The 19,233-nt window shown below is 40.3% G+C and overlaps 1 protein-coding gene across 2 annotated transcripts in view; it reads right to left on the bottom strand.

Annotated features, from left to right (window-relative positions):
- Nucleotides 1-550: 550 nt before the first annotated feature.
- DLGAP1 (DLG associated protein 1) overlaps nucleotides 551-19,233 on the bottom strand; it is a 154,533-nt gene continuing 135,850 nt past the window's right edge. For both annotated transcript variants that reach the window (XM_054985694.1, XM_054985695.1), the window contains 3 exons: nucleotides 9,942-10,033; nucleotides 4,651-4,803; nucleotides 551-760 (listed from right to left, as the gene is read on the bottom strand). In XM_054985694.1, coding sequence (XP_054841669.1) covers nucleotides 551-760; nucleotides 4,651-4,803; nucleotides 9,942-10,033 — 455 coding nt within the window. The remainder of the gene's footprint in view (nucleotides 761-4,650; nucleotides 4,804-9,941; nucleotides 10,034-19,233) is intronic.

Here is a 19,233-nt window from a genome sequence, read left to right as displayed (position 1 = left end):
AACAAAAAAACCCAGTAGTCATAAGAAGAAGGGATTCTGAGCTGGAGCTCCTTTCATTCTTAATGAGGAAGACAACAGAATCTTAGTTTACCCTGCAATACTGGAACTCTGAAATAACGTATAATTGAATATTGCTGTACACTAGATAACAGACTAGTTTTAAGGACCAAGAATGAGTTAATTGGTGCATCTATTGTACAGGTGTCTCTGTGTGTGTCTGAGGGAAAGAGAGAGAGATACAGAAAGGGAAAGAGAGCGCTTTTGTGTGTTTTGTGGGACTCTTTACACGAGGCAAAGTGGTAGTAGCATCAGTACATGTGACAAAGCATTAGGATGACATGGGCAAACTTTTAGAAAGCAAGGATTATTAGCAAAAATCTCTTGGAGGACTGACAACTACGTCACAGAAGTGTTACTTCATTGAGAGAGAGGAGAGAGATAAAAGGAGGGGAAATACAAATACTTATTGGTGTCTGAGAGCATGGACCTAGAAGGGCAGATTATACAAGAGATATTTCTTGCCATTAAGAGTCCTCTTGCTTGGATCCCTTCATAGCCTGGTCTGGGCTTCGGGGATGTAAATCTCAATGCTTTCGGCGCTTTCAGTGGCTGAGTTCTGACGGACAGATGCAGCTCGTTTGGCAGCCATTAGCCGTTTCCGGGCCTCCTGACGCTGTGAGCTCTCCAGAGAGCGTTCCCGTATGAGTGGCACCTGACCTTTCGATGGCTTCTTTGGCACTGGAGGAGGAGCCCTTCTCTCCTGATCAAAGCAGAAGGTTAATGACATTATACAGCTTCTTAGGGGAAAAATAAAAACAAAATGGGGTGGAAAAATACTAGAATAGGTCAGAAGAAAACACATTTTACCTAAAGTTTGTTAGTTCTTATCTGAATTTTGTTCTTCATTGAACTGGCTCTTGCAATCCTAAACTCATAAAATAATGCAATCTTAAGGGAGAAAAGGGTGGCATTGATAGCAGTGCTAGTTCTCCAGGGCATGATATGTCAGCTACATGCCTGGAGCTGAAAGGGCAGAAGCTCCCACAGCTACATCACATGTGGTTCCTTCTGAGGAACTCCTCTTCCTAATAACCAGGAATTAGAAAGGACAATGTCTTGTACAGTACTACTGCTTAAACTAATACAAAGTAATAAAATTAAAGTATCAGAAGGCAGTTGTGTAATAAAGGCAACCTGCCACCCCACTGCTAATAAAAGTTTTGGGATTTCTTTATCAAATTATCAAATTAGAATAGTGTGTAAAAGGTATGAAAGACACACATAATGAGCCCCCGCCCCCATGTACAATATACATACACAACACTAAATGGGCTTACAACACTGAGGATTTACGGATAAATTTTACAACCATATGAGCTAGCAAGCTGAAATAAGTTATCACAGCAATATTTTTCTTTAAAAAACCCCATATGCTTACAAGTGAATAACTGTTTGGGGTAACAGCTCGCATAATCCATTCTTTGGCTATTGCCATAGAAGTGTTTCTTAAAGCTTACCAGCGTTGTGTACAAGTAGCACCAGAAGTTTACAATTTAATTACAAACTCAAAAACTGGTGGCAGTGACTCAAAAGTCATTGTGAGAACATATCTTAATCATCACTTTGGCATCCAAAGATAACATGGTTAACAAAAGAAAACTTATATATACATGCTATATATACACACACATATATACATACATATATATATAAATTCCGAAGAGGGTATCTTTAGAGAAAAATGTATGTTACATTTGGCCTGGCAGGATGATTCAGTACGAAGTGCATGTCTGCAGACCCTAATCTTGTATAGCCTTCCATTATTTATGACCATGCTTTCTTAGAGAGGAATTGTCCATTCCATTATACTACATAAGTTTCATTTTAGCTTCTAATTTTCTCAGTGTTGATGTCAACAGCTTCCTTGCTTGATCTGTAAGGGCATTTTAACTGAACAGAATTTATTAAAAAGTTACATTTCTTCAGCATGCAAAGGTTGATCTATGCTATTTACTCAAGTCTGAGAAATAGATGAATAAAACAAACCACAAATCCACAAATACTGCCTTTAAGTATGGAAAATGAACCTCAAGTTTAAGATCCTAAACACATTAAACTCGGAATGCCATGGAAGCTGTGTACCGCAGAGTCATTGTGTATGCAATACATGTGGTAGAAATACCCCTTTCTCTTTCTTTTGTTGTGTGGGGGACTTCATCAGTAAATTAATACTGGAAATAAAATATTTCATGCAATAAAGTTTCTTGACACCTAATGAAAATGTTGATGCTGTATTATTGCCTGTGTTTGGCCCATTCAGAGACTTGTAGTAGTGATTTATTTCTACTTTGGCGCAGGAAAAAAGCAAACAAAAAGGATGGGCCACTTGTAAGTACTGTGCCGTGATAAAATGAAGACCAGGAATTTTACAGGGCTTCCTTGAATTTGTCACTTAAAAATGGGCATTATGGACAGAAAGTTAAGTAGGTCACACAGATTTTTTTCTTTCCCTAAGTTCTGAGCATTTGTAAGGGGTCCAATTTTATTACTTATCAAAAAGAATACAGAATGCTATTTGTCAACAACAAGAGAGATCAAGGTTACTGTGTGGGATGTAACTAATATGAGACTGACATGTTAATATTTGGTTAAACTTAGACCAAGATTCTTCGTTATCCCTTATTTCCTCTCCTTATATCTCATGAAACTAACAAATTTATGGAAATATTCAGAACAAAATCAACATTTTGTGAAAAACTGAAATATTTGCATATTTTATAACTACATATACTTTTATCTTTTTGACTAACAATTAAATATGATTATATGCAACTCGTTGTGGGTTTTCCGGGCTGTATTGCCGTGGTCTTGGCATCGTAGTTCCTGACGTTTCGCCAGCAGCTGTGGCCGGCATCTTCAGAGGTGTAGCACCAAAAGACAGAGATCTCCCAGTGTCACAGACGAAACGTCAGAAACTACAATGCCAAGACCACGGCAATACAGCCTGGAAAACCCACAACAACCATCGTTCTCCGGCCGTGAAAGCCTTCGACAATATATGCAACTCCTTTAGTTATAAAATTAATGGATCCAAATGAGTTTTCAGAACACTATGCTTAAATGCACCAGCTTCATTTTTAAAACAGGCATCAAAGCAGATATTTTATACAAAATTAGCTGTAACAAAAAAGGCAGTAAGGGCCGCTTCAGATGGTCTGAACAAGCCTGTTAGGAGAGGAAAGGCAGAGCAAAGTGCGCCTGAGCTTGTTCACGGTATGAAACTGAATCTGTACATTTTCTTATGAAAATCAAATATGATTTAAAACTTTTTCTTGATTAGTCAGTTCCGGTATGTAACAGAATCTGCACTTTCCATTTCTGAATATTCACTTCGTTCTTCCTATACTTCTGGAAACTGAAGTTTTATACAAATTTAAATCGCCGCAATATGTTAACCTTGGTTTGGATTTTAGATAATGCTATTATTATTGTTATTGTTGTTGCTATATTAAAGGGGAGTAGTATATTAAATATTTCATCATTAGAAACACTACATTATTTTATAATTCACTGTGAAAGAAAGTATTTTAGGGAAGAGTTTCAGTTGTTTCAAAATGTCCAATCCGTGCTCCCTCCTCCCACCACAGTTTTGGGCTCTGGAAAAAAGAGGAACAAAAGTTCTTATATACAGGTTTTGAAATTCCCTTTTCTTCTTCCTCCTGCCAACTGATGTATCCTTAGATATTTTACATCAGCTACATGCTTCTATTTCAAATTAACTAGTTAAAAAGACACATTCTTACTTTTATTGATGCCATGGGAGCAGGCCCAGAATGTTAAATAATGTTCTTCTGGGCCAGATCCCATTTTTAATATGCCTATTAAAGCTGCATGATAATATAAGGTGGCTACATTTTGCCCAATATCTGCTCCTGACACAAACGTTGAAAACAAACAAACAAACAAACAAGCTGTGTCAAAGGACAATAAAAAGTAAAATCCAGTTTACTCTTAGAAATCCAAGACACCATTATTTGCCAATCCTATTTAATGTTCCAGAGCTAGATTATATTAAACGAAATAAGTGAGGTGAACCCAATTATGAGATCTCCTTCTAAGAAATCAAACCAAAGCAATGACATGAGAGGTTTACCATGTAACTTTTATGATGGTGTGGTTGGAAAACACCCATACAGTTATCCATGGGAATGGGGACTGGTTACCAAGACAGTGATGATTACAGTACTTCCCTAATGTGCTTGCTTACACATTTCAGAGTGCATTAGTAGTAAACAGAACTCTTACGCTAGGCAGTAATATGGACTCTCCATATTATTTATTTAAATTTAAGAACCAATATATGAGGCAGTTCCTTTCAACAGTTATCTAATATGATTAAGTATAATAAAACAAATGAGCACATTCCCATTATTCAAGTCACAGAAACATGTTTGGCTTAAAAATATGCCTGAAACATATTACAGATAATATCCCAGGTAATTAATATGTAAACATTTTTTACAATGAAATTAATCTGATATGAGCTCCATTTCATTTTTAAACGTCAGTGCTGTATGCAGAGGCCTATTTAATTTGTCCAGTATTTGTGCAGGGTTTTAAATGAAGCATACAAAATCGACAATGTTCTACCTTCTTGTCATGTGGATCCATCTGTTTCCAATTATTGGCTTTTAACTGATGAAGTTCATCAAATTTCATACTAATGTTTTCTATGGACAACTGCAACATATCCCAAAACCCTGCTAAATCCTGGGAGGCTGGCCTTGGATGTGCATGAGGATTCTGTACAACGGAAAAAAGAAGAAAAATAGAAAGAAAACATTTTGTCCAGAAAACATTTTGGAAATAATTGCAAAAACTTTATTACTTTTTAACCTCTGTCTATTGATGGTAATTGAACCATTGTATTGGACTCACCTGGATTTGAGAGACAGGCTAATTATGCCTCCCTTGTGGGGAGGGCGGGATAGAAATCTAATTAAATAAATAAATAAACTATGATTACTATTTACTCAGGCAGATTTGATGTTTAATGTTGTTAGGATTTCAGATTAACTTGAACAGAGTTTACCACAGAAATGAACTTCATGTTCAAACTGGATTCTTTGATAAAGGAAACATTGATTCATTGTTAATTCTACATTTTGTTTCATTAACTATGTGATGGACACTGCTGACAGTTTATACCTGTAAGAAATATGATTGATTTTTCTATCTGTCTGTGTCCTAGGGCTGCCAGTCCCCCAGTGGGGGCGGGGCATCCTGCACTCCCTGCTGCCACCACTCACCTGACTGGTGGGAGAGAGGCACAGAGAATAAGCACAGGAGGCAAAATACCTCCTGAGCAAGCCTGCAGCGAGTGTGATTCTGGCAGGGTGCAATGATGTCACTTCCAGGAGTAATGTCATTGTACCAGCTGCGGAATGCTCATATGCTTCACTTGGGGCTGATTCTTAAAGAATTTTAAAAAATTTTTGAACAGGCCAGTGCCGGGAGGGTAAAGGGACCTGGCAATCCTACTGTGTCTGTCTATCTATCTCCCCCCGCCCCAACACACACACTTTAAACATGGTGCCTGTGACAAGGTAAAAGTATTAGTTAGAATGCTATTTTATGCTTCTTTCGATATACCTAAAAATGCTGTGTTCTAAGATAAATCTTCATTAGTCCAGTATATGTTGTTTGTTCTCTAGTTATGCATAAAGCCTTGCCCAGAGGTATGAACTGCAGTCTACTTAATAAACACACCTGAGATGTAAGGTTAGGGTACAATCTAGTAAAGTTAAAGCCAAAATGATTTCAGTTGGACAAAAGCACGTTTTAAATTTAAGTTTCTCCTGATGGAAATAAATGGGGCTTTGAAATGATTAATGTCAATGGTGCCCTAGTTAAGAAAGCCACTTGTACAGATATGTATTTGCAAAACTCTGCCTATGAGTGGATCCACAGAAATCTCTATCTGCCTAAGTATAAAGGACAAGGGTTGTGCAATGTTAAGACCAAGAGTAGAGCCTAGTTAAGATGACACCAAGAAGAATTCAAAGAGGTGCAAGCATACATGGTCAATGTAAATATGGACCATGACTATGATATCCTTTATTGGAGATAAGCCATATGCAGGCGTGTGCTTTATGTAGAACTCTTAGTCTGCATTCAGATTACAAATCCAACCGACATTAAGCTAAAACGTGCACAAAACTGCCCTGTTAAAAGGCTTGCACATGCACCTTATCTGTCCTACCTTTCTTTTCACATGGAACACAATGAAAGTATCTTGTTTTGAAACGAACTCTGGCTAACTGTGATGTACGAATGCCAGAGAATGGGATAACCAGAGTTAATTTTCTCCTCAGTAACTAGGCTTGCTGCCTCCCGCTCCCACATGGTGCCCCCTGGCCCTGTTCACCTGGCCAGCAGGGGGAAGCCATGGGGTGGGGAGAAGTAAGTGCACACGCTCCCATGCTCCCCTGTTACACCAGTGATGGAGGAATTCCAGTGCATGCTGAAGTAGAGCGGAGTGAAAACTGCCCCTTTAGCGGCACTAACCAGGGTTCTAAACCAGAATCTAAACCACATTTAGAATCCTTGTTAGTGGTGGGGGGGGAACTAACTCTGATTAACCTGTGCATTAGCATTTGTATGCCATGGATAACTGGAGTTAGCTTCTAATAAAACATTCCTGTATTATGCTCCATGTGAGAAGGCAGGGGAAAGACAGCGAAATCAGGAACATGCTGCATAGTTCAGCAACAAGCCATGATCTTGTACATTTTACTTTAATAACAGTTAAGTTTGCTGTATAAACACAACCTTCCAAAGAATGGGAAAGTCGTTCATCCTACTTCAGTGGAGGGTAAAACTTCATTTGTGGGCAAATTGACTGGCCACTTGTCTCTATCTGTGTGTCTAATCCATGACTGGATGTTTTGCCATTATAAAGATATGTGGACACCCCCTCAAGAACAGCCCCTCAAGAAACCCCCCTAAAGATATGTGGACAGCCCCTCAAGAAAGCTAGCAGTTGTAATGGAACAGTCACATCATATAGTCAAATATAATTAGAAAAATTACAATGATAATAATATACACATAATAATAAAAAGGCAAAAATAAACACCAAAATTACAAATACCCACTAAATCATCAGCATATAACTAGAAATATCAAGGTGTGTTAGAATAGATCAGATGTGTGTTAGTACAGATAATAATCAGACACATGAGCTCAATCAGGTCAAATGTATCTCCATATAGAAGCAATCACTTGCCACAGAATGAGAAAAGAAACCAGAAGAAACTGAGCTCATATTTATATAATACCACAGAAAATCTGAAATCTTATGGAGGTCAAATTAAACACATGACATGAAATTTTATGGGGGGGGGGCATAAGTATACTGGGGAGATTATGACAAAACAGATTCCCACCATTCCAAACCCTTAAACTCACTGAGGGTTTCTCTAGATGTGCAGGTTTTTAAAGAGTTGGGTCTGGGTTTCTGGAACCATACAGCAGATAAAAAGTAAACGGTTGTTAAAAAATACAGGACAGCCCAAACAGCCTCAGAATGCATCTGTGGGGAAGGAGGGGCTCCTCCCTCACACTGTTTCCCTGTTTTTACTGTTCCACATAGACAGAATACTCCACAAGGAGCAGAAAAAACAGGGAAAAAACCTTTCCTCCACTGCTATTTTGACATAGGGAAATGTCTTGAGGCGGGAGAGAAAAGTCCCTCCTTCTCCCATGGAGACATTCTGAGGCCATTTGGGCCCACCTTTATTTTTAACAGCTATTCCCCAAAGCTGCTGTGTAGCTGCAGGGAACTTGCATGTCTATCTTGGTCCTGAGAAGGGACCTCATGATATCATGGGTTATAGTGATAATACGGGGTGGTGACTGCTGATGTCACAGTATGGCAGTATGAATAATAGCAGTGCCACATGCCACTAGGTATGTACCACATGGTTGTGGTCAGGGCTCATTTCGAGGGGGAATGCGCAGGAACGCAGTTCCGGTAGTTCCCCAAAGAGGTCACATGACAGGCGGCCCCACCCACCTGACTCTCAGCCATTTTGGGCCCGTTTCAGCCTGGATTGGGGCCGAAATGGCCCGGATCGGGCCTCTGATGGGTGGTGGATCACTCTCCCACTCAGCAGCAGCCCGATCCTGACCATTTTGGGCCCCTTTTGGCCATTTTCAGCCCCTTTTTGCCATTTTGGGCCCAATTTCGGACCTGAAAGGCCAGGATTGGGTCCAAAACAGCCAGGATAGATGATGTCAGGGGGTGTGGCATACACTAATGAGTTATGCTAATGAGTTCCTCCAACTCTTTTTCTACGAAATGACCCCTGGTTTGTGGTACTTACAATTTGAAGAGATGGGCTATTTAGTAGACTACACAAATGGAATCAATTATGTGCTCAATGTAAAATGAAGTTACATGACTTCTCCAAATTAAATTTGTAGTAATTATCACAAGTAGGCATGCATCAAAGTCTTAGAAGAAGAAGCCATATATTAATAATATGGTATACCATATATTATCCAGATAAAAATGGATTTACTTATAATAATATAAGTCCTTCATTGATTTAATTAGTGAATCTATATTTTTTTCTCAAGAGATGTCGCAGGGCATAAGGTTGGGGGATTAGATTTAGCGTTGAAGGATGGAAGAGATGGCAATTAATCAGCACTTTAAATTTTAAACTGGAGACTGCCAAATTACACCTGCCTGCAAATCACTCCCTCCAACCTAGAAGTTATCCACTAATAACAGGTAGGTAGAGGTGTATTGTTACAGTACATCGAAGGAAAAAAACCACACTGTGCTCATGTACAGAATGTTTGCAGTTTCTGCATTCAGAGAAGAGTTTTTTTTAAAAGATTATTTAGATTCTTGCAAATGTCTCATTTTTCTGCCATGAGAGGTGACACAGGATAAGGATGCTTGGTTATTATGCTTCCTCAGCCCTTTGGCCTTCTGCAGTGAAGTACTTCTTTTTCTGAGAAGTCCTACAGGTTAAACCTGCCTGAGTATTATACCTCTTTAATCCTTTAGATTAGAACTAATCCCAGATTTTGGGGGAGGAAGTACATGATCTTGCAGTGGTTACTCAGTTGTGAGTGAAAGTCATTCTGCACATGCTCAGAGTTATACATTCCTTCTCATTGCAATTTACAGCAAGGCAGCTTGCAATTACTTGTTTAAAAAGATACCAGGCTGTGATTAATTTTTTTCTCCTGCAACCTACCCATGATTCCCCTTCACCTGAAGCAAATTTTCTACAGCTAACAGAGAAAGGACTCCCAAATTTTCACTCTAGTTTTCTGCCCAATGTTCTTACTTGTCATTATGGACATTAAAGAGCAGAAAAACAAACAAGAAAAAGGAAAGGGACTAAGGAGTACACATGGAACAGAGGAGATAAGAAAGTGGTTAATAAATGGTTAACTATCTCGGCTTCAGCTTTCTTGTAGCGTCTCCTTCTCCAGTCCTTCCCAAGTAATAAACACTGTGGGCATATTTTACCTTATATCTCCACAACAAAATGGCTAGACATTTATTTCTTTAAAAAAGTTGGGAGTTGGGAGTTTAGAGAGGGGCATGTCATATTTCTGTGGGGGTACTGCTTACATATGCTATCCTTAGAGCTATGGGTTTGGGCCAAATTAATCTCTCAAAATGAGAGTATTATTAAGGGATAAGTAATAGGGAAAATGTGCTTATCAAAGTCAATTGCTTTTAATTATTTTAACAATTGCAAATATTTTAAAATCTGTGAAAAATCAAGTCATTCACTGTAAAGTGCATGTGTAATGTCTTGAGAAGTCTTATATATTTTGGTTTTATGCAGAGTTAGCTTCTGAATTCCCTCAGTTACAGATAATAAATTGTGGTCTTAATCCATATTACATACCAGATTTTCTTCACACAGTTCTCTGAACTGGTAAAATTTCTGAGCCATGAGAAGCTGGGCACTGCCAACTGCAGTTCGAATTTTACCTAGAACTGGGGGAAAAAAAGAAAAAATAAGAAAAGACTGCTAGACAATCCAGGATGCAAACATATGTTGGAAATCACTGTGGTCCTATATAAATTCTATACATAAAATTGCAACTGCCCTGCCTCCTTCACTCCCATCTCCACTTTGACCAAAATACCCTAGCGGGGGACTCCCAGGAGTACCATAAGAGGAGAGTTGGAGGGCTGCCAAAGGACGGGGAGGGAAATCAGCAAAAATCACACCCCCACACATGCAGATCTTTTCCATAGGATCCAATCCTGTACCATTACAAAGTAATTTGAATACTGGAATTATAACTACACTACACTGGCTCTCTCTTGAGGCACTATATTTTTTAGGAATAATAACAACAGCAACATTCAATTTATATACTGCCCTTCAGGACAACTTAATGCCAGAGCAGTTTATAAAGTGTATTATTATTATCTTGCCTCTTCGTTGCGACACCACCGCCACACCTGCTCAAGCCATCTCAGCTCTTGCCTCATCTGTTGTAGCTCCTCTGTATACCAGGGAGGTAACCTGGTGCGAGGGCAGATAGGGCGATCGAGGGGTGGTGGTGAGATTTTGTCGATGGCTTCGGAGAGACGGACACGCCAGTCCTGCACCAGCTCATCCTTGGAACTGCCAAGGGGCATTGGATCCCACAGAGTATTCTGGAGACCAATTGGATCCATCAGTCTCTGCGGATGAGCATAAATCAGATCACTGCCAGTGGTGGACAAACTCATGGGAGTTTGCCCCTCTGTCAGCTGATCGCTGGTGAGAGGAGGCAAGCTGCTCAGCAATTGCCTGCCACCAGCAGGCGTCCCAGACAAACCAGTGTGTGTACCTTTGTGCCCCGTCGTGATGTCACTTCTGGAAGTGATGTCATCATAACGGGGGAGAATGTGTACGTTCACTTTGCACCAGGGATAGTACCGTAAGAATTTGCCCAAAATATAGCATTCTGGAAGTGATGTCATTGCAGCAGAGTGTGGAGGCGTGCATGCAGGGAATACAAAAGTAAATGCTGCATCCCCCATGCTACCTTGATCTCTCACTGGTTGCCAGGGGCAACCCTGCTTCCAAACCTCCAGGAATTTTTCAAGTTGGAGTTGGCAAAGGAGCATGGGCATACCACTTAGATTTTTTTTTTGTTGCAACTTCTTAAGGTGGCAAAATAATTTGGGCTGATGTCACTGCCTCAGAGGAAAGGGCTCACAGCCCTGAGCAGACTAGATTACCAGACTCCAAGTCTCTGCAAACTGAAATATGAAATTGGAACGAGAAGTGGATGTATGGAAAAATGTATTTTTAAATTGAATGGCAAAGAATTCAGTATACACAGAATAAACTAAGTAAGCTTTATAGTGAGGCTGTATAACTCCAGAATTTAGAGCATATTTTTAGCCCAGTATAACAAGCTGCTGGAAAGCAATCAGAGTAAACACCAAACAACAAATGTATGAAACATGAATAACTTTAGTAGGGAGACCTATTCCAGCCTTGGTGAACAAGTAGGTAAAAAGCATATCCAAGAACAGGCCAAGAACAAACCTTTTCAGTTTGCTCCCTGCCTTCAGGCATCGGCACTAAGAGGAAATAGCTATGGGCTGGAAGATTTAAGTGGAATACACCCAGTGCCCTGTGCAGAGAATTTTATACACAACTGCTATTATTGTTCGTAAGAGTTGCGTGTCTAATTCCTTGCACACTGTGCTGAAAATGTACCCCTTGGTGTGTCTAGTCCTTTATTCAGCTCAATGTGCAAACCACTCAACTGAAAGAAACTCTCAATAGTAGGAGGAGTTACTCTGAGAGCTTTCATGTGGTTTTCATTGTTATGAAAACTCTTCCCACTGCATCTACTTCAGAACAGCTGCTTCAGCTGGAGCTGGGCCATCTGACACTTTACAAGGCATCTTAGGAGTTGAATAGCAAGATCGGGGCGGGGGGAGGGGGACAGAGACAGTCCTTCAATTTTGCTATAAGAGAGGCTTATGTATAAAATAAAAATCACTTGGGTGCTTGTACTAGTAAAATAAGTTACTGAAAAACAGAGCTTTTTGGTGGTGCAGTGCTGGTCATACTCAATTTAACAACAGTGGATAAGCTTGAGAATGAATAATATTCCAAAATCGCTGGGTGGGGGAACTGAAAGATTGCTTTGATCCCAGACAGTTTAGTGCCTGGTGATTGTTTAAAACTGACTTCCCGTCTGAATGTGCGACGAATGCTGATGCTATCCTGTACAGTTACTAGTGTTGCACTGGAGACGGAGTGAGCACTTGTGATTTGACAGTCTGTAATTATGGCAGCAGAGGAAACTAGTACAGCAAAATAGAACTGTGGAAAGGAGGATATTGCTGGGGGAAGAGAGAAAAGAAAAAATGTGGAATCTTGGTCCAAGGCTATTGAGAAGGGAAAGATGTTAGTATTGATTTAGAGTTGCCAACTCCAAGTTGGGAAGTTCCTGGAGATCTTGGGGTGGAGCCTGGGGATGATGGAGTTTGGGGAGAGGAGGGGAGGGAGCTCAGCAGAGGTGTAATACCACAGCAGCCACTCTCCGAAGCTGCTGTTTTCTCCAGGGAAACTGACCATTGTACTCTGGAGATCAGTTCCAGGAGAACTCTACTCCCTAACTGAAGGTTGGTAATGCTGTACAGATTGTTAGTATTCATAAGAAAATAGTCCTTTCTTTAACTAAGTAGGCCAAACAACATATTATGAAGGAGAATCTGTAAGGTGTCCTGATCTTTTTCTTTAATAGTAAATAACAAACAGAAGGACTCGGATAAAGGAGGTGATCACTTGGTCTGCTTCCCAGGCAGATGCTGTCTCCCCCTCCCTTGAGGTTAGTTTTCTCTAGCAGCCATTATAGCTATTTCTCTGATAGAAATTGTTCAGCAGAGTTGATCTGAACCATGGTATGTGGAGCAAACAGGTACACTTCATGTACCTTCTTCTCTTGATAAAAATACCTTCCTGCACAATTCTGTTTTATATATTCTTCACACATATTACAGGAGTCTCTGCAGACCTTCCTCAGAAGCCATGGGGGCAGATTTTGCCCCCATTGGAGTGATATCCTCATGTGCAGTAACCTTCTTTGACTATATGTTTGAATAATAGAAATAAAGGTTAGGTATCTGAAGAAGGGTGCTTTGCCTCTTGAAAGCAAATACCTTGAAAATTGTGTTGGTTTCTAAGGCGTCACTGGACTCAAATCCTGCATTCAGGTTCCTATGTTTTTAAATATAGGTACCTGTAATGTACCTGTCTTTTTTCTTTTCATAGGTATGAGTAGGTCTACTGACCAATTTCCATTTGAAAAAGAAAATGGTGCAGGAGCATTATGGCTTTCTTTCCTTCTGTGATAGCTTTTTATTGTTTAAATAAGCATCATTAAGGAAATCTAGTCATAGTGTTCTATATAATATTTAATTCAGCCTTAACATCCTAAGACAGGTTGGCCACATACAAGGGGCAGGCTTGTGTTTCTTGAAGAACTCTGTAGGCCTAGCCCCACAGGTAAAGCTTTGCCAGGCATAGTGCATGTTTGGGTGTGGATTCAGCAGCACCTTCTGACTGACTCCTCACTTACGAGTTCTAGGGAAACAAAAGGCCCAGGCAGTTGACTTCTTACTCAGGGAAAGCTACCTCTTTGCAAAGCAAGCAGGATAAATAAACAAGTAAAAACAAGTATTAAAATATTCCCTTTCTTACATGTTGGGAAGAACCTCCAGAAATTGGTACCCAAAGAGTATCTCTGACCATTATGAAGTGTGAGCTGACCTTTATTTCTGTCATTCATTCTGTCAAAGGAGGGTACTACACACAGGGACACCACTCCCATGGGGGCAAAGTCTGCCCACACGTCTTCTGCTGGGAAGGTATCTAGAGGTTCCTGTAATATGTGTGAAGAATATACAAAATGGAATTGTTCAGGAAGGTATTTTATATATAGAAAACAGGGCTGTAGTAAAATTGGAATTGTTCAGGAAGATGCTTTAACTAAGGCTGTAGTTTATGACACTGCTTGTTGTATGCATTTCTTGTTTTTCCTGCATTGAACACAGAACATATGAAGCTGCCTTATACTGAATCAGATTCTTGGTCCATCAAGGTCAGTACTGTCAACTCTGATGGGCAGAGGCTCTTGGCATGTCAGGCTGAGGTCTTTCACATCCCCTATCACTCGATACTTTGAACTGGAGATGCTGGGGATTGAACCTGGAACCTTCTGCGTGCCAAGCAGATGTTCTGCCATGGCCCCTCCCCATTGTTTTCTAATTTCTATAATCCAGTTTTTACGCTTCATATGTCAAGTCTTATTCTATTTCTGCTTTACTGTTTTCTAACTTGTAATCCAATTTTATGTGTTATCCTGTTCTTGCTGCATTGCTAAATTTTGCAAACCACCTTGAGTCTCAGTGAGAAAGGCAGACTATAAACAAACTAAGGAAACCAAATAAATGGGCAGTCACTGTGCTTCCACCCCTGTCATAATGACACTTCATAAAAGTTCACAAAATGGAACGTCCTTATCTATGTTATAGGAGCTATCTAATTGGTGCCTAAGCAAAACTCAGATATTTCACCCAGTACTAATAATCATAGTGGGTTGGGGGTGGGTAAGGAAATTAGCTTCTCTGAAGTCCTGAGAGGAGAAAAAGGCCTGGTTTCCCCGAAGAGTGGCTGGCAGCATATTTATTGTGTTATAAACTGCTCAGAGATAATGGCCATCATCTAAACCTCTTCACTAGTAAAAAGGGTATAGAATTTGCTTTTGCAGTGCTTCAAAGATTATATGGCCAACTTGTTTGCAGAAGGCTACTGCCCTCACTGTGGGAAGTAGGGTTGCCAACCTCCAGGTGGAACCAGGCGATCTCCAGGAATTACAGCTGATCTCCAGACTACAGAGGGCAGATTCTATGACACTATACTGGAGGCGGATTCTATGACACTATGCCTGGAGCTGGCAACCTTTGCCAGAGGAAGCATTGGCAGCAAGAGAAAGAGGAGGAAAGTGAACTGAAAAGGGAGACAAAAGTGTGATGTTTGCAACTCAGATGTATCCTGTGACTATGGAATCTTATAGTCCTGTCCATCTTCAGACTAGAGTGATTTAGCTATTTAGCTTATTCACATAGGCAGGAATAACATTTAAATAGCTCCAGGCAAGCCTGAAAAAGCAAGGAAATTCACAGTTAAGGTAACGCCTTTCTTTTAATTTAAGTCATTAAGAAGTGGGGCAGGGAACAAAATGAATGATTTTAGGGAGTGGGAAAGGTTTGATGCCACCACTTCTGAACTGATTTGCACGAAAAATGGAAGTAACTTCACTGAATGTAACCTACTCCTACTCCAATTTAAAGATACTGATTGTTGCAGAAGCAAGTTCCAAATATTTTCGTCAGATTTTTTAAAGCAACAATTTCATAAATAATTTAGAATATATTTATGTTGAAAATTTGTGGCTAGTACAGGTTAGAAGGTAAAAGAGCAATATTTTTTTTGTTCGGTCAAGAAGCAATAATTTTTTTTTGGTTGGGTCACAGAAACACAAGAAACAAATTCTCAGAATTGATCTTGGAATCTTGTGATAGTAAAATCTTGATCCAGCCTGCAGAAACAACAATGCAAGGACTTGTGCAAATGCTGAAAAAGAAGCTTTTGGACAACTCAAAATACGACGATGAAGAAGATTATTTATAGTCCACCTTTCTCACTGAACCTCAGAGCCGATTACACAGTGTAAATCGATGACTGGGATGTTCAAGGAAATGATACAATAAGCTATAGATTGCAGAAATTTGAAAACAAGCAATTTCTGGAAAATTGTGTTCTTAATAGTTTCTTTTTATGGCTTGTTTTATTATCAATAACTTCATGGTTGTTCTTATGATTTTACTGTGATTGTCATTTGTGAACAGTTTCAAGCAGGTCTCTGGAGAGGCAGCATATAAATTTTCTATATAAATGAATAAACATAATTGGTTTTAGACCAAGTTACATCCTAAAAAGAGACAGTGCAGAACCAACACACAACTTTGTTGTAATGCATGCTGACATGTTGAACAAATGGAGCTCCCTTATACAGGGTCAGACAATTGGTCTATCAAAGTCAGTATTATTTACTCTGACTGAAAGCAGTTTTTCAGGGTCTCAGATCTTTCAGAAAACTACTGCCTGCCTTTGAAGCTGCAACCTTAGGAATACCAAGTATTTTCATTCATTCAATTTTTATGCCACTTCTCTTCAATTAAAATCTCAAAGCAGTTTATAACAATTACAACAGTTAAAACCAATACAAAAATATACACAGTAGATGCTCTGCCCTTGAGACGGGGCCCTAAAACATCTCATAGTATCTTTGTTGATTATAAAAAGATTGGAGGAAGTATATTTATCTTTTTTGTCTTTTTAAAAAGCGAAGTTGAAGGAGCCAACATTTTGTTGTGTGATGAGGGGAGTATGTGATGAAGGGAGTGAAACTATGAGCTAAAGTTAGCTTAGCAGAGTTCTATGTGGGAGCTTTCCCCTCTATAACAAACAATTTTCCATGTAGCCAATGAAATGGGAAAGCAGTTTGCGGGGCAAGCTTAAGGCAGGTGTCTACTGCAGGAAAAATTTACGCAGCAGCTTTGCTGGATGAAAACAGGCCACAACTTTATTGGTTACAGAAAGGAAAAGGAGCGTTGGAAGTGTAGGGCACGGCTCGCGACACTTTCGCGCGGCTCGGAATAGAGCCGCGCAGATCGGCCAGGGCCGGAGAGGAAGGAGCCGCTCCTGCACGTCTCCTTCCTGCCTGCAAGCCCCGCAAACGCCGGCCCCGGTAAGAGCGGGGCCGGGGGCATATAGAAAGCTCAAATAAGGCATTTGACAGAATGAACAAAAATGATGTCTTAAATGGCATTATCGCCAAATGCATCAGCTAAAAATATCTGCCCGTGGCATGTATTTTTATCATTAGTACATGATACTAGAAAAATTCTGTATAATTAAATGGCAATTCCCTTGTTTCCCCATCCTGTTAACTGCAAAGCTAATGTACTAGAAAATTTATGGAAACATCAGGGCCGAATCCATATTACCCTCCGCGCGTCCCGGTGTTGCACTAAATGTGCGTGAAACACCCGGAAGTATAGCGTCTTTCAAGCGCAATTTCTGAATCGTGCTTGAAAGACGCTATACTTCCGGGTGTTTCGCGGACATTTAGTGCAACACCGGGACGCGCGGAGGTAATGTGGATTCGGCCCAGGTGCTTAAAAACCAAGGAAGACAAAACTTTGTGTTAAAGAGAACTGCACACTGGCTTTAACTGTGTGCTTCAGTATGGAAGTAAGAGAGAGGGAAAGTGGAATGGTATAGACCAATCTTGCCGGATCTTGGAAGCTAAGCAGGGTCGGTACTTAGATGGAAGACTACCAAGGAAGACTCTGCAAAAGAAGGCAATGGCAAACCACCTTTGCTTTTCATTTCCCTTGAAAGACGCTTGCTGGGGGTCGCCATAAGTTGTGATATGATGGCTCTTTACATACACATGGAAGTAAGGGGGAAAAAACATAGCACCACTCTGGGACACAGACATGTAAAAATCTAGAGGATATAATTAATTCAACAAAAATATGCTAACCCAGTCCATTTATAGATCAAGATGGGTAGCCGTGTTAGTCTGTCTGTAGCAGTAGAAAAGAGCAAGAGTCTAGTAGCACCTATAAGACCGTCAACATTTGTTGTAGGATATGAGCTTTCGTGAGTCACAGCTCACTTCTTCAAATACCAAGAAGTATCTGAAGAAATGAGCTGTAACTCATAAAAGCTCATACCCTACTACAAATTTTGACGGTCTTATAGGTGCTACTGGACTCTTGCTCTTTTCTATTAGTCCATCTATGAGCTACACGTGAGTAAAAGTGGGTGCCCATACATGTACCTCTAGCTGGATGGGGACTCCGTGAGCAAGCAGGTGCTCTTTTGCAATCCAACAGCTGGCCGGCCTGTTTAAACAAAGGTAGCATCCTATTGACCCGCTGTTTAGAATGCTGGATTCAATCCCTCTTCCTCCTACATGATCTCCTGCCTTCCCCCAAGCAGATTATTATTTTTAAAAGGGTTTCAGATTTTAAAAGTATTGTGCACACATAGATTTTAAAAGTGTTATGCATACACAGACACAACTGTTCCAGGCGTACTTTGTTGGATCAAAATCCATTTTTTAATCTGATCACACTTTCAGATGTGTAACAATCTCACAGTGGATGTGTGTTCTAATACAAATGCAGCAATGGTGGATTAGAATGAGCACTGACCTGTGCTCAACAGTTGGTACGGAGACCTGGCCTTCATTTGCTTACTACTCTTATTACAGATAAGTGATTCAGGTGAAACCAGCAATTTTTTATATACTAAAAATTAGCTAAAGAAATAATTACCGAATGAGCTGTTATTAATTCAGCTTCAGGCCACTGGGACCCTTGGAACCCTAGCTGTAATTCCAAGAGACCTCCAGGCTCCATCTGGAGGCTGGGGATCTTACTGATGCTCTAGCTCAGTGGTGTTCATGTTGTGGCTCGTGGAACACCACGTTTGCAAACAAAAGAGCCACATGATACTGCAGACCTTATATGCCATCCCACCACGTAACGTGTGTCATAATTAATATTAGATATATAATTATAACCTTTTAAATTACTTAGAGTACCTCTGAACAAATATGGTTCTCTCTCACTGTTGAACCTTAGCCAGCACTTCTTTATCTGGAGTGAGAGGAAGGACTTTCAAGTCAGACTTATGTCTGACTTGAAAACAGTGCGCAATTTCTTTATTAGGCTGAATTAATTTTTTTTAAAAAGACAAATACTTCCCTATGTTAAAAGTTGCCTGGGTACTGGGATGAGAGTGCAGAAGCTATAGAGAAGGGTGGGGGGAGGTTTGGAGAGGATAGAACCTTTCCTTCCAGTCCCCCTAGCACAAGGCCCACAGGACAGGGAGACTCACAGATTACACACTCTCCCTTCCCCACAGTGGTGTCTGTTCCAAGATGGGACCCAACTGCCAACCACAAGCCCCTCCAGGCTGTGGGCTTGCTCAATTTCTGAAATGTGCCAAGTGCCAGATTGAGGAACAGTGAGCAGAAGAGTCACAAGTGGCATGCCAGAGAGATGTGTGTGTCTTCTAAGCCACTGAGTGTCACTGC

Source organism: Eublepharis macularius, chromosome 7 (assembly GCF_028583425.1).
Source record: "Eublepharis macularius isolate TG4126 chromosome 7, MPM_Emac_v1.0, whole genome shotgun sequence".
Taxonomy (NCBI): Eukaryota; Metazoa; Chordata; class Lepidosauria; order Squamata; family Eublepharidae; genus Eublepharis; species Eublepharis macularius.
Note: the sequence above shows the minus strand (reverse complement) of the source record. Positions and strands in the feature narration are given on the sequence as shown.